The 17,121-nt window shown below is 39.2% G+C and overlaps 1 protein-coding gene across 5 annotated transcripts in view; it reads right to left on the bottom strand.

Annotated features, from left to right (window-relative positions):
* Positions 1–17,121, bottom strand: part of schip1 (schwannomin interacting protein 1) — a 369,798-nt gene that overhangs the window by 30,568 nt on the left and 322,109 nt on the right. The window contains exon 1 of one of the 5 annotated variants that reach the window (XM_054793944.1): positions 3,375–10,330. The exons of 3 other annotated variants lie outside the window; for them this stretch is intronic. In XM_054793944.1, the coding sequence (XP_054649919.1) occupies positions 3,375–3,470 (96 nt within the window). In that variant the 5' untranslated portion in view covers positions 3,471–10,330. Of the gene's footprint in view, positions 1–3,374; positions 10,331–13,803; positions 14,757–17,121 lie in introns of those variants that run through there. One more of the 5 variants, XM_054793946.1, reaches the window with a different exon arrangement.

Consider the following 17,121-nt stretch of genomic DNA (forward strand, 5'->3'; position numbering starts at 1 on the left):
TTGTTTGTTTTTCATAATATTATGACTTTTAAAAAATACCTTTTTTTGCTTAATATTTCAACTCTATACTGCTAAAATGACATTATATTTCCTTGCAATATTATGACATTATTCATGTAAAATTGACTTTTTTCGCATTACAATACACCTTTTTCTTCTTATTATTTTGCCTGTGTTCTCGTAAAATTACAGCTGTTTTTTTTCCATTTCTGCTGTTTTATTTATTTTCCAATTATTTCAACTTTTTTCTTGTAAATTTTCTTCTCGTAATATTATGACTTTATAGCCAATATATTTTGACTTTATTCTCCTAATATAATTATTTATAATAATTATTATATTATTATTATTATATTATATAATATTTTACCGAAGCATACTTTTCCAAAAATTACAATTTTATTCATTGTTTGTTTTTCATAATATTATGACTTCACACAAATATTTTTTTTAAACTTTATGCTACTAAAACGACATTATTTTTCCCCATATTAATACATTATTCTCATGAAATTATGACGGTTTCTTGTTAGATGAATATTTTTACTTTACTCTTGGAAAATTACTGCAGCTTTTTCCATTTTTGCAGTTGCTATTTGTTTTCAAGTTCTCGTGTTAAATTACATTTGTAGAATGTGCTGCGGGCCAATAAAAAAGAGCCGCGGGCCGCAAATGGACCCCGGGCCGCAGTTTGGACACCTCAGGTCTAAAACATAACATTCCTCTCCTTGATACATCTCTGTGGTTCTCCCTCTCGTCCCCTTATGCACTTCCTCTCTTGCTTTACAGTACAATGGAGGCCTTGGTCCTTGTCCTTGGTCGCACACAATAAGCCTGTGTTCACACAAGGACACACACACACACACACACACACACATACACTCCTCCTGCAAGTTTAGGATGACACAACAGTGCACCTGTATACGTGTTCGAGGAGAAGCGATGAAAGAACCTTTAATTCATGTGTGTGTTTTTAGGATTCAGCCTGTGTGTGTGCGTGTGCTGTTGATCGTCCAAACAGACGAGAGCCTCACTCTTACATCTTTTCCAGAGTTGAGTGTGAGCGGACCACAGCTTGACAAACATACAAGGTCAGTGCGTGTTTTGACTCTCTCACAGATGTTCTTGAACGCTTACACAGTCCATATTTGGGAGGCGAGCATCATAATCCCAAATCCTTCTTAGTATGCTAGGGAGCGCTTGTCTTTCCTGTCTGTCTAAGGAAGCGTGCAACATTCCTTCCCTGATAACGGACCTGACCTTTCACCCTTCGGACAGTTCAGTCGCAGGTCAATGCAAGGCTGCTCCTGTCACTCACTCGGCTAGTGTGTGTGTGTGTGTGTGTGTGTGTGTGTGAGGTGGGGGAGGGCGAGCGAAGAGAGAAAGATAAGAATAACGGCACAATGACAAAGGCAGGAGCAAACAGGTTGAGACGGCACGATGGGTTCCTCCAGCGACATTTGAGCCTCTACTCTTGTAAGCGTGTCACATGGTGGCGCTTGTTGGGGGCGGGGGGATCACGCTCATGCAGACTTAAAACTTATTACATCATAGGGCTAAAAAGCTAACATGGAATACTCAAAATAACCATAAACATGTCAGGAATGTGAGCTTTGGAAGACCTTCAGGTGAAAAAAATCGAAGACAAAGACGGCATATTGTGAAGTATTATGTCTAAAGTGTGGTGAAGGGATGTCTTTCTCTTATTGTCCACACATAAATCACATCAGACTACCATATTTCTGTGTGTGCATGCCCGACGTCCATCGCTTTGAACTGGTCAGCTGTATAGCGCAGGATTATAATACAGTAAATGATATTTATGAGGTGTCCAATTTTTTTCACAAGTGTATGCTATTATGTATGTGTATGTATTTTAACACTCATCAATGCATTACACACATTTACTTGTGTAACTCTGCAAATATTTGACAAGTAAATAGGTTCCAATGCTACAGTATATACATTTTTATGACAGGGGTGTGCAAAGTGTGGCCTGGGGGCCATTTGTGGCCCGTGGCTGTTGTTTATTGGCCCTTAGCAGGTTCTAGACATATCATTTAACAAGAAAACCAACAACATATTTTAAAAGAAGTCAAAATCTGACGAGATCTAATCTAAAGAGATAAAGTTGTCGTAATATTATGGGGAAAAGTAATTTAAGTAGCATGAAGTTGAAATATTAAAGAAAAGCATGTTATTTTTTAAAAGTCGCAATATTACAAAAAACAAACAAAACAACACACAAGGTCGTCATTTTAGGGCAAATTAGGCTGCAAAAAAAAGTCGTCATGTTATGACAATGAAGTCAAAATATTATGGGATAAAAGTCATATTAAAGAGAAGAAAATTTAGAAGAAGAAAGGTGAAATATTTGAAAAAAACAACAACAGCAGCACATGGAAAAAACAGCTGTAATTTTACAAGACGGAAGTCAAAATATCACGACAAAAAAGGCGTATTCTAAAAAGAAAAAAGTTGCAATTTTGTGAGAATAAGCTCTTAATATTACGAGGGAAAATACTGTGGTTTTAGTAGCATAGAGTTGAAATATTAAAGTAAGATTTTTTTTAAGTCGTAATATTATGGGAAACAAACAAACAAATAAAAAAGAACAAAATACGATTGTATTTTTTGGAAAAATGTGTTTGGGGAAAAAGTGATAATATTATGAAAAGATTATTTAAGAAGAAAGTTGAAACAGTTGGAAAATGAAGAAAAAAAACAACAGCAGCAAATGGAACAAACAGCTGTCATTTTACAAGAATAAAGTAAAAATATGGGGAGAAAAAAAGGTGCATTGTAAAGAGAACAAAGTTGCAATTAGAATAAACTTATAACACAATGAAGAAAAATCATGTCATTTTAGTAGCGTAGGTCGACAACAAGGGAATTGTTATACGGGAATAAAGTCATAATATTCTAAGAAAAAAGTTTATTTAAGAAGAAAGTAGAAATATTTGGAAAATTAAAAAAAAACTCCGATCTGACCTATATGACAAAGCGGAGATGCAGTTTTTTCTTAAAATATATTTAACTTCTTAGCATGTCTACGTGTGTTGCTTTACAACAGTGGTGCCATTTGTGGTTCACAGCTTGTTATTGGCACATTGTATAAATAAAAGGAAACTAAAAAAGCCTGCAAAAATGTGGGAAAAAAAGCAAAATAGCAAAATGTAAAGAGAAGAAGCTGACATGTTGATACTAAGAACTAATCATAAAACAAAGCCTTGTCTTTAAATATATTTCAAGTTTATTTTTAGCCTCAAAGTGGCACACCGCATTCTTTGACTTTCAAGATGTGGCTCTCGGTGGAAAAAGTTTGGTTTATGACAAGAAAATCTGATATTAAGTAGACACCAGCATCGTTTTACCTCCGTGTAGTCGTCACTGAGACAGAGACAGGACGCGTGCCTGATGACATCATCCACACCATGGTTTCCATCAGTACTATCCAGCGCCTCCCTCATCGCTCCCACCACTTTCCTTACTCTCTCTCGCTCTACCGGGGCAAAGCGTGGCTTTAGTCCAGGCTCACTGCCAAGCTTGGGTCCCTTCCCAGCTGACTCACCTCAGCCATGATCTAACATGAAAATCCCAAAAACTGTGGGATCCTCCTGGTTTTCCACGTCCCAAGTGTGGAATGAATGTTTCTCATTCCCTCTGCTGTACTCGACTGTACTGCGTGTGTCTCCTGCGGGGACTGTGAAAGCACAGTGGTCAGAGGTAAGACCCTTTAGACCCTCCCAGCCTTGCACCCTCTTCTCAGGACGGCCTCTCACGGAGAAAAACCTCCCTCTGTGTGCTTTTCAAGCACTGACTTGTGGGCAGCAGCTGCTTGCAACCACACTGGAACAGACAGCTCAGCAATGGACTGACCGCATGGAACGAGGATGTCTTCATATGTGTTACTTGTGTAGCGATATTGGATTTTAAACTTACATCATGAGCACTAACAGCAAGTCAACGAGGCTCGGCCTTGTCAAGTTAAAAGACATTCTAGACTAGGGGTGTCCAAACTTTTTTTTTTTCACATAGAGAAAAATGAAAGGACACAGCTTTGCCACTTTGATATTTTTATGTATTTTTACATTTTGTAAAAAGGCTAAAAATAACTTATATGTTGCCTTTTTGCTCTATTTTTCACATTTTTGCTGGCTTTTTTGGTTACATTTTATTTCTACAAGGTGCTGTTGGCCAATCTCCCCCCCCAAAAATGTAAATAGCCCCGCATCACGCTTTGGACACCCCTGTTGCAAAGCAACAATATGCTAAGAACATACTGTAGGTGAAAAGGAATAATAATAATATCAACTTCGCTCTTTGCTCTTTTCGCCATTTCTTTTTTTATTTTCCAAATATTTCAATTGTCTTTGTCAATTTTCTTCTCGTAATATTATGACTTTATTCCCATAATATTGGATTTTTTTCCCCCAAAGTAATTGTCCAAAAATTATTTGTTGCTTATAATATTAAAATAAAAAAAATCTATTTTTTCAATATTTCAACTCTGTGATACTAAAATTACATAATTTTTCCTCGTAATATTAGGAGTTTATTCTCATAAAATTGCGACTTTTAGAATATGCCTTTTTTCTCTTAATATCTTGACTTACAGCTGTTTATTTTCATTTCTGATATTGTTTTTTTAATTTTCCAACTCTTTCAACTTTCTTGTACATTTTTTTCTCGTAATTATGACTTTATTCCAATAATATTTAGGCTTTATTCTTGTTATATTAAAACTCTTTTCGCAACCTAATCTTGTGAAAATGTCAACTTTATTTGTTGTTTTGTTTTTCTTTAAAATAAATAACATCATTTTTATTTAACATTTCAACTTTATGCTACTAAAATTATGTTATTTTACCTCATAATATTATTTTTCACAGTTTATTCTCGTAAAATGACAGCTTTTTCTTGTTAGAGTACCACTTTCTTCTCTTACTATTTTGACTTCATTTGTCTAAAATTATCTGCTGATTTTTAAATTTTTGCTGTTGTTGTTTTTTTTCTTTTCTTGTTAAATTATATTTTTAGAATGTGCTGCGGGCCAATAAAAAAAAACCCGCCGTTGACCACAAATGGCCCCCGGGCCGCACTTTGGACACCGCTGTTGTAGACCCTTCAGAACCACTTATTATAATATTTAAGACAGTGTGTGTATACAGTGTAAAAGTCTTACCATGCATAAATGAGAGAAAATCCCAAATCAATTCAAAATTGCGCACGCAATTGTTACTTTTTTAATAACTAATGAATTATGTTGTAATACCGACCAAAGGACCAAAATGAATTGGATGCCTTGTGACACTTTCCCACTAAGATAGCAATGGTGCCCCAATTGGACCCCACAGACAGGTCCTCCAAGGACCACAATGGAGCATTATTCTGTCTCACACAGCGGGCCACCACACAGACGCACTCTGAGGTTCAGGTCTGTGACTTACTCTTTCAGCCGGAGGCCGGCTGTGTTATGATCTCATCGCTGCGAGACATTATCGACCCGTGACTCACGTATTTGTCATGGCTGCTCAGACGGAAAATTAGAAACACATATGGCTCCGGAATCATATCGCAGAAAAAAAAACACACAACACAACTTCAAACAAACATACAAACCGCTGACTGGTTTCCAGGCGTAACAAATAAGTGTACCAAAATAGCAACAGCTGAACGAATTACTGTGCGAATAATACATGCCCTCATTATTTTCTCAGCAGCCAAAATAACATATTGATATTGCCTGTCTTTGTGCACTGCTAATGCAAAATCACATCAAATAATCACAGCGGAAGGGAACCACTACCAATGGTTCTCAACCAAACTCAACGAGAGTCAAATAAAATGATCACGGGCGTGACAGTGAAGGGGGCGTTGTGACTCATTGTAAAATACATCTAAACCAAAATGAACTATGCTAACATCAAATCAAATCAAATAAACACAACTGATTGTGAAGCAGGTGCTGGGGCGATGTAGTATAACAAAATAAGTGGGAACAAACCTAAAGTAAACAAATCAAACTGAACTGAAATAATCACAGGACAAAAACAGAACATAAAATATCTACTGTATGATAAGTAAAAGACAGTAAAACAAGACAGTAAAACAGTTAATGAGGAAATACAAAGACAGTTCATAAAGAGAGTAACTGTTGTATTCTTATTTTTGGGACATACGAGCCATCATGTCGGATACAAACTGTAACTATGGCCAGTAATGCTACAGTAATATCCCTCCTCTAACACGGTTAATTGCTTCTAGACCGGTCTATGATAAGTGTATTTCCGCAAAGTAGGATTCCTTATTTATAAAGCTAAAATTTTCATAGTTAGAGCATAGGCAACCTGTTTATGAACGTCGAAATACAGTTTTTAACATTATTGGAGCTCTATAAACATGAAACAACAACCCTATAGTCACCTTTACACTCCTATTATGCAATATAGTAGCCATAATAAGAGAAAATAAGACATTTAAGACATAAATAAAACTAGTGCTTGTGTGTATGTGGTATAAATTGCTAGAAATGTGTTCCCTTGGGGAGCAGAGTGAGTGGCGGACGGGAAGTGACATCCGGGGTTCAGAGTTGAGTTTCATCTTGCGGGTTATGGGTTACGGCCTGTGTTTTTATCAAGTCTGGTGCTTGTGTGTCTCACCAAACACTACAGCCACATTACTGACACCTGGGCTAGGTTCACACTGCAGATATGATGCCCAATCCTGATTTTTTGTTTAAATCCGATTTTTTATGTTTGTTCACATTACCAAACAAATGTGACTTCTTAATGTGAACGGAAAGCGTCGGGAAAGTGATGTGTATGCACAAAAGCACGACGCAATTCCGTGTGTTTACGGAAGTAAACATTGCTGCAGTGTGTGCTATAGTGATGCGTGATACCATTGATTTAAATGCCGATCCGATACTGGGTAAAATTCTGTGCAAATTGACCTCATGTGTCTGGTAAATTTTTAAAAGTAGCGCAAAGTACTTTAAATCATAGCATAAAGAATACAAGACGTCATAGTAATGTATTGATTTATTTAAAACTCTGAAGTATTATGAGGTAGTAGGGTGATTTAGCCAAGCTAATGTACAACATCAGAAAAAACAGAGGACAAAATCATATAATTGAAGTATCAAATCTATCAATATTTTGATTTCAGAATCGACTTCAGAGCATTTAGTGGTTAGCATGTTGGCCACACAGTCAGGAGATAGGGAAGATCTGGGTTTGAATCTCCATTGGGCATCTCTGTGTGGAGTTTGCATGTTCTCCGGGTGTTTTCTCCGGGTACTCCGGTTTCCTCCCACATTCCAAAAACATGCATGTTAGTTTAATTGGTGACTCTAAATTGTCCAAATGATCCACGTAGGAGATTTAGAAGAAAGAGCGTAAGAATTTTGGCTCTGGCAGTTCATAGACAACTTGCTGCCAAGGAGCGTTTGGTTGGATGTCTGAGGCAGTAGTGGTGAGACATTGACGAGATCTGCTTCACAAATACCTATTAAAACATTTTGAGAAGACAAACTTTAGCCTACATCGGTGAGTACCTTTATTCAAGTCTTGCACAAAAAACCACGCTTTTCGATGGCTGCCTACATCCGTGAGTACCTTTAAAGTCTCGGTAAGCACGGCAATACACGCCTTCAGATGACGTATAGGCTGACCAGTGTAGAATACTCCATATCTTCAACGTCTTTGGCTGCACCGTTTAAATACCTTATAGTTGTATTTTGCTTCATGTAAGGCATTTTTATCCTTGAAAATGCTGAAAAAGTGGTGAGGGGCGACTGTATTTCCAGTATAAATATAACTTGGTGGAAACACAAACCAATTAATTGAAATACCGGTAACCACGACCTTGTAAGGCCTGATGAAATAAACCAAAAAAAAAAAGATTTGCCAATAAACTGTTTGTTTGAAGCAATAATAAATAGGGAAGAATATCTACGACGGGGTGCAATAGCCAGCGGTATCAGATAAAAAGTTGAACAGTCAAGCAAGGACAAAGTGGTTCAAGGGAACAACAAATAATGTACGTGAACATGGCGCTCGTACAGAACGAAAGAAGGTATCCAGACCAGAAAAAAAACAAATAATCTTACAGTCGGGGAATTCAGTGTCAAATCTCCAAGCTAACACACTCACAAACACAAAGCATGTGGGGAAAAAAGAAAGTGGGTTTGATTCAGTGTGCATCCCTAAGGATTATGGGTAAAGTACACAGGACTGTCTAGCTGTGGCTGGCCATGCTGGACTGCACACACACACACACACACACACACACACACACAATAAAAGCGCTGTTATGGAGAGTGGATGTGAAGGGTGGGGCAGCTTCATTACCGAGGCTGACTTCACGGTTTAGGTGAAATCACTCCTGATCTGCACGGTTTGGGGGGGTTGGGCTGGAACGCTCATTATGGTGGCGATGGCCTCCTCGGGCCCATCAGCTGAAGGGCACCGGTTGGGGTTGATCACAGTTGAGATGGTTAAATGTGGCGAAGACAGGGAGAGGATGGCGTGACTGTCAGGTGCGGGTGAGGAGGCGCAAGGGGGTGCTTTGCGGGGTGAGCGAGACATAACATGCAGATATAAAGGCTTTTTGTTCCAAGTGAACAGAGGGTGGCTGTGGGACAGAGGGTTCCTGGCACCTCCTGAGGGCCTGGCATGCACTGCTACTGCACTCGGTGTGTGTGTTTGTGTGCGCGTGTGTGTGTGTGTGTGTGCCTGTGCTTGCTGCTGACACACCGCCTCCTTGCTTGTTTGTGAGTATGCAAATGTTTCGTTGACATTTACTGACGATTCTAAAAGCTCCACGCTCACATGGCAGAAAGCGAGAGAACCAGAAGTGGGTCTGCTGCCATAGCAACGTGGCGAGAACGTCTCCATGGCGATGTTTTGTGTTCCAAACAAATTGGGCGGCAAGAGGAGCACGGGGCCGGCCCATCAGGAGGTCCCCTAACTTTTTACTTATTATTAAGTCCCTTTCAGTTTACTTGCCTGCATATCACCCCCCACTCTGCGCCCTCATAGATCATTTTTATTCAACTAATTTCACTCATTCTGACCCCCACCCCAGGCCCGGGGAGGGTCCCGGGGGGCCTTGGGATGCTGACATTACTCTTGCAGCCTGATAAATCTCTCCATCACCTCTCGGCCTGATTGTGCCGCTGCTGCTGCTGACAGCAAAGACAGCTCCATCAGAGTTATAGATGATAGCCGGAGTCCAAACAACAACAAAAAAAGGAGATATATTACAACCTCAGCCCTCTGCAGTAAACAACTGTGGATTTCACACATTTAAGCACTTACATAGATTAAGAAGAGCAACCAAAATACTAAAAAAAACATGACTGTGCACTTATCCACTACCAATCACTTCCTCATTCACTGTTAGTGTTATTTAACCACTCCAGACCATTTCTTCTTTACGCAGCGCATGGACAAAAACATAAAGTCAACACTGACTCAACAAACAATCAGGCGTTCCAGCACTTAGTGTAAATCAGGAGTGTCCAAAGTGCGGCCCCTGTTTTTTATTGGCCCACGTGTAATATCTGACTTGTCGTGTGTGCCTTTAAAGGGCAGGGCCCTGGAAGTGACGTGTGTGACTGTGTTTAGCTGAGTGTTAGCATGGTGAGAAGTGTGGAGAGTGCGAGCGACTGGTGCGAGTTGTGGCCGACAGCAGCTCCTGTGTGAATGTTCGCTGCTTATGTGTTCTCTGCCTGTTAATACCACGACTAAAGTGCATTGTGAGTCTCAAACAGCAGCATTGCAGTAGTATTCTACACTGGTCTCTAGGTGTCAGTAACGTTACATTGATGAGATAATAGCCATCACTGGAAGTACGCTGTCAATGCTAACGTGTGAGTCTATGTTATGTCTCATTTATGTCCAAGATGTCTTATTTTCTTTTGCTATGTCTACTATATTGGGTGTTATTTTATGTCTAGAGAGCGCTAAAAATGTTAAAAACCATATTTAGAAAGTCATAAACAGGTTTTCAAAGCTCTAACTACAAAAATATTCAATTTATAAATGAGGAATCCTACTTTGCGGAAATTCACTGGAACCAGCTAACCGCAATAAATGAGGGATTACTGTACTGGATTTTCAAATATGTATTGATCTTAGAGAAAGTCTTTCCAGAAGAGTAATAGCCAAGTGTCCCAATACTTTGGTCCCTATAAATTAGGGGTTCACATCAGTTCATTGGGTCTGCGAGAACGAGACGAGATTTTAACTTTACTTTTAAGAAAAGTACAATGAAAAAATATATAAAATATTTGACAATATATTGCAATCTTCAAATATAAGTAATAACACTGACAAAACATGACAATAAAACTCTCTTGAATCTCTTGAAAAGGGCTCCTTCTGTTCATGCCGTTGTTCTATGGAACAAACATGCCAAGGTGCTGAAACCAATGAACCCTTGAGGAAAACAGACTGAAAATGAATTGTCCAGTTCATTTTCATTTATTGTGTGATTAATTAATTAATTTATTATCATCCCAGGCGGGCCGCACGGTGGTCTAGTGGTTAGCACGTTGGCCAATACAGGAACAGCCTGGAGATCGGGAAGACCTGGGTTCGATTCTCCCCTGGGCATTTCTGTGTGGAGTTTGCACGTTCTCCCCGTGTGCGCGTGGGTTTTCTCCGGGTACTCCGGCTTCCTCCCACATTCCAAAAACATGCATGTTAGGTTAATTGGCGACTCTAAATTGCCCATAGGTATGAATGTGAGTGTGAATGGTTGTTTGTCTATATGTGCCCTGTGATTGGCTGGCGACCAGTCCAGGGTGTACCCCGCCTGTCGCCCGAAGTCGGCTGGGATGGGCTCCAGCATGCCCCCGCGACCCTCATGAGGATGAAGCGGTATAGAAAATGGATGGATGGATGGATGGATCATCCCAGGCCTAGTGCCCACGAAGGAAGGAGAAATCGGAAGGAGAAATCTTGTCATGTTTTAACCTTGCGATATCTTGTGACACCCCTACCATACATACAACATTCTATATTCCCCAGTGTATGTGTGTGTGTGTGTGTGCGTGCGTGTGTGTGTGTGCATGAGGGGCGCTGTCTCTGCTGGTTGCCAGGTTACTGCTCTAATTGAGGGGCCTCCAGAGAGGCGCTGTTATCTGAGGCTGAATCCTGTTCCGCTTTCATTCTTCCATGAATTAACGCTGCAACTTCTATCCCGTTTCCATTCCCACATCTTTCTGAATCTCTGACCGCTACATTTCTCCTAGGATGTGTGATCTATACAAGAGCAGGCACGTCCGAGTGAGTGTTGTCGATACTTCTCTTGTTACTGTTTAATCTACGCCTCTCAGCCCTCCTTCTCCGCTTGGCCCTCGGCATCCCTTCTCTCCCTCTTATCTTCAGCGCTGTCCTGATATCTTTCTGTCGCTCTGTCTACTTTTGCTTTTTTATCTACCACCAAACATGGCAGGAAATCCTTATCCTGTTACACAACCCCCTCCCCCCCAGCCCCCCTCCACCCTAGTCATGCAAATATGTACAACAGTCACTCAAAATGGAAACAACTCGAGTCAGTATATAGAGTACTTCGTTACGCAAGAGGTAACATTTTGTCATCATGTTGACATTTTTTAATCGGAATCAGAAGTCAGTATTATACTGCAAAAGACTCTCTTGCGAAGACACTTCATTAGGTACACGTGCAAAATTTTTATATTAATTTTTTGATAATTTTTGTATGTATAATTAAAATGATACGCTATACAATATTGTTAAATTAAACCGCCCCCACACACACTTTATTTCTGACTGACAGGATATTTCTGCTTACTATGTGAGGCCAATTGGCTTACCTTACGTGATATGGACTCAAATCTGGGATATATTTCTTACAATAAGCACAATAATCAACAGAACAATAACATGTGACTTTCCAAACTGGTTGAATGAAGTCAAATGGTGTTTCGGCAAGTTTTCTTGTTCTTTTTTAGATCATATATGTATTTTTGGTAATAATAATAATCCCTTGTATATGGCGATTAATTGGGTCCAGACCTGACTGTGATAAGTGAATTCCTGCAAAGTAGGATTCCTTATTAGAGCTTAGAGAAATGTTTACCACCCCCTTAATTTGCTTTTTGACATGATTAGAGCCCTCTAGACATGAAATAACACCCCTATAGTCACCTTTCCACTCCTATTACACAATATAGTAGATATAATCAGAGGAAATAAGACATTTAAAACAACGTGTGTGTTGCTGTAAATGTTTTCTGGACGTGTGGACAGTTATTAACATTACAAATGTAGTCATATGGTACTGCTTTTGTGTATGTGCACGCGTGACGGACATGCATGCACGTGTGTGCGAGACAGCGGTGACCACAAGCCATGAACGGCACAAACGGAGGTTTAACTTAGAATTGTGACAAAGACGGTGGTGTTGTTATAGTTTATGGTTTAACAAAAGGCAATTTGGAACCAAAAAGGGACAGGACATTTGAGATATGCAAATTGGTCAAACATGAACGTTTTCATTCTTGCTTAGATCTTTGTTTTTGCGATGCAATTAGTTTTTCAATTAAAACTTGGCATGATTAGAACATTTGATTTGAGTGTTTACAAAAAAAGCAGTAGAAAATGGCTAAATGAAAGGAAAATAAAATAAAATATGTGTGTATAATGGGGTTTCACAAGATTTCTCGCTCAGGAAAAAAAATGCCTCGTGGGCACTGAGCCTGGGATGATAATTAATTCATTAATCAATAAATGAAAATGAACATGATAATTTTGCCGGCCTTAATATATTGGAATGTGCCTGCGTGTCTGTTTTCCTCGTCTTTTGCCTCTAAACAGGCAGGAAGAGGATTCACTCTGTGCATTGTTTCAGCACCTTGGCACGTTTGTTCCATTGAACAACGGCATGAACGTAGTGAGCCCTTTTGTCAGTACTCTTAATTATATTAGCAGATTGCAATATATTGTCATATATCTTTTATACTTTTTTAATTGTACTTTTCTTAAAAGTAAAGTTAAAATCTCGTCTCGTCCTGGTGGACCCAATCTTGTGTACCGTCTCGTCTCGTGAACTGAGTGTCTCGTGACACCCCCAGTGTATAATATTAAATATTGGTGCAGATCTGGAATATGGTCATCATAAGTGATGCAGCGCATTTCTACAAACTGTAACCATAAAAATAAATATTGCTCAATCAAAATCAATCAAAGTGAGCATTGTTATGTTTCCAAATGCAGTATTGGATCCTAGTTAGTACAGGAGGAGCCAATGTTCATTTTCTACTTTTTGCTCCATCTTCCACCCACTTCCAGTGTCTCCCCTGGCATCTTTAGGAAGCACGTCTCCTCTGCCTTTCATCTACCTCTCTGCATTGCAGGCTCGCTTCCCTTTTGCGCTCTGCTGCAAAGTAGATGCACAGCTGTCATGTACTTGCTTCTTTTTGAAAAAAAAAAAAATCAGCTGGAAATGCACATAAACATGAATGAAAGAAAATTCCACTCATTTGTCTGCAAAGTGCATCACACATTACAAACACGCACTGATGAAGAGGCAGGAGGAGGAGGATGAAGAGGTTGGACATTGTTCCTTTGAGTCAAGTGCTCCCTTAGCAACCAACGAGCCATCAGATTCACAACATAATCACGCAACTCAAAAGGGCAACCAGACTCCCACACAGGTCCAAATCTGTGACGCACAAGTGTGACGGCGTCCAGCACTCATCGTGACATTGGTGGATTTGCTGGAAAAAGTACCAACGTTCAACACAAGCAACATCAGAATGTGGACTACCTTGTAAGAACAGTTTTCCTGGTGGACCATCCTTCACAGCATCCTAGAGCGGGGCTGGCTGAGCTGGGAGAAGAGGAGCGGGACTGGGAGAAGATTCCCAGCCCTGCAGTGGTATTCCACTTGGAGAGAGAAGCGGAGAGATCCCGCCCTGGTTTTCAACAGAACTACCAAAATAAGCAAAAAAAAGGAATCCCACTGTGCCTCTCCGAGCCTTGTCAGTTGGGTCTTCTTGTGGCGCCGCTTGTTTTCTGCTGTGTTTATCAAGACAGAGAGGAAGGGCTGAGACCGGACCGCTTCCCTTCTAATAGCCTAATAGCTAAAAGAGGGAGGGGAACGAGGGACAAGAGGAGGAGGAGGAGGGGTGTGAGAACGAGTGAGAGGAAAAAAAAGGAGGGGGAGCGCTGAAAAGCAGTGCACACACTCACACACTCTCTGAAAAGGGGGAGGAGCCACTGGATTGAATGTGTGCAGGGCTGGGTGGAGAGGACTTGGAGAAGGAAGGAAGGAGGGAGGGGGGTGAGGAGGCCCGGAGGTCAAGGTTGGGATGTCGGTGCGCTGCTTTGCATGGACTCACGCCAAAACGAGTGACCCTCATTTCTTTTGAATCTTTATGTTAATGCTCTTTGAAAACTTAATATTGGGATGAGCGCTCTAAGAGGACTTTAGTTTTTTTCCTTTCTCACATTACGACTTTTAAAAAATAATTTAATATTTAAACTCTACCCTACTGACATTATTTTCCCTCATAGTATTACAAGTTTATTCTCGTAAAATTGCAACTTTTTTCTCTTTAGACTGCGCCTTTTTTCTCCTAATATTTTGACTTTATCCTTTATTCAGCTGTTTTTTCCATTTGACTTTTTGTCATATTTTCTTTTTGACATCATTCTTATAATATTATAACTTTTTCCCCAACCTAAAGTCCAAAAATGAGAACTTTATTTTTTCTTTCTTATATTCTTATATTCTTTCTTATACTCTGTGCAAATAAAAGCACATTATTTTTTCCTTATAATATTACAAGTTTATTCTTGTAAAATTCCAACTTTTTTCTTGTAATATTTTGACTCGATTCTCGTAAAATTACAGCTATTTTTTTTCATTTTTGCTGTTGTTTTATTTTTCCAACTATTTCAACTTTGTTGAGGTAAATGTTCTTCTCCTAATTCTGACCTTATTCGCATATTTAGACTTTGTTATCGTAACTTTTTCCGCACCTTAATTACAGAAGAAAATTAAAACAAAAAAAATTACAACTTTATCCATTGTTTTTTTTTTTTAAATAATATTAATATTACGACTTATAAAAGCACGTAAAAGAAACCCCTTTCTTTAATAATTCAGATTTATTTTAACACTTTCTAATTAGATTCAGATGTAATTTTTTCTCTTAATATGATATAACAGAGTGCACGCTGCTGATTGCATCAACTGTATCTCACTATAACGTGATCAGGCAAACAATACCAAGATTTTTTTCACTTCTATGAATGGTCGAGCCTTATTGGATGTCTGTTCTCTATTAACGGGATAGATAGAAGTGGCCACTGAGTGTATAAGCAGTATTTTGGCAGTGAAAGAAATTGGCACAGCCTGGCCAAACTCCGCCTGCCTTTCTGTTGGATTATAATCTCGGCGGTGGCAGATGGACTCCCCATAATCCACAAGCAGGCCAGCCAGCTCCCGTAATCCTCTCTCCCATCTCCTCAGCCCCAACTGTGACATCCACCCACTCCTGCTAGTTTCTACTGTGTATCGCCTGGTTGAGCTTTTTCATCAAATTCCAAAAACCAACTGAATAAAAACAGAAAATCACAACAAATCCAATAAGACACTTGCCTCTCTCCAGTATATACAGTATCATAGTAATTTATGACTCCATCACATCAGTTGGTATTTTTAGTCGTGCACCAACAGCTCTTTGTCTCCTTCCTCCTCACAGGCACATCTCTCCATCTGATATCGACGTCTGTCGAATGACGCCGCGCTTCCTGAAAAGACCGCTCTTCGGATTAATGACGTGGATCTGGATCGATGAGCCCGCCGCGCAGATCTTTCAGCTCCCGGCGAGAGCATGACCTGATACGGTTTGACCTGCCAGGCTGCACCCCGTCACGCCGGCTGAATATAATTATGCGTGCATGACGCTGACCAGTGATTAAGATGTTTCTCTTGCATTGGAAAGAACTGTGTTGCTTACCCGGACTTTACAGCCCATTGGCTAAATGAGGTGGAACACAGTAAGCTTGGTGAGAACGAGCAAAGACAAAAGGCACTGCAGCATCACCTGAGTGCAGCAAATACAGCCTTATTTCAGACATTTTCTTTCGAATTTAACTGCTGGTTGGGGAAAATGCCCCTCTAAATAGATACTGTTCTGTTGTGAATACAATATTTGAAGCGTCCCGCGGCATATTCTAAGAATATAATTTCACAAGAATATTTTAAACAACAGCAAAAATGGAAAAATCAGCAGTAATTTTACAAGAATAAAGTCAAAATATTAAAAGAAAAGTTGTACTGTCTAACAGAAACATTTTACAAGACTAATAAAAAATAACATTCTAGTACCAGTACCAGTAGTACTATTTAAGAAAGACGTTATTTTAGACGTAATATTATGAGAAACAAACAAAATAACAAATAAATTTGTAATTTTTGGAAAATTAGGTTGCAGAAAAAAAGTTATAATGTTACAAGAATTAACGTCAAAATATTATGGAAATAAAGTCAATATTACAAGAAAAAAATGTACAAGAAGACAGCATAAATAGTTGGGAAATTTAAAAGAAACAACAGCACAAATGGAAAAACTGCTGTAATTTTACGAGAATAAAGTCAAAATATTAAGAGAAATAAAATATATATAATAATATGTAATACAAAACATAATAACGAGAATAAAGTCGCAATTTAACGAGAATAAACTTGTAATATTATGAGGAAAAAGAATGTCAATTTCGTAGCATAGAATTGAAATATTAAAAAAATCTACATGTGTTGCTTTACAAAATATCAAAGTGGCAAAGTTGCATCCTTTCATTTTTCACTATGTGGCCCTCACTAGAAAAAGTTTGAACACCCCTGTGTTATGGTTTTTGGGGGTTTTTTTGTGTACAGTTTTGCCTGGAGTTGGTCTTTCAAACAGTCTAGCGGACCTGACAGGCATATGCCCATTTTTGGTCATTTCCCTTTGGGGCAGTTATGATTGAGCGCTATGAAATATGCTTAGAAACAGAAGGCAAAAAAGCATGAAAGCAATTATTTGGATCAACATGACTGCATCTGCTGATAATTTACGCTAGTTTCAACAACAAA

Source organism: Dunckerocampus dactyliophorus, chromosome 12, assembly GCF_027744805.1.
Source record: "Dunckerocampus dactyliophorus isolate RoL2022-P2 chromosome 12, RoL_Ddac_1.1, whole genome shotgun sequence".
NCBI lineage: Eukaryota > Metazoa > Chordata > Actinopteri > Syngnathiformes > Syngnathidae > Dunckerocampus > Dunckerocampus dactyliophorus.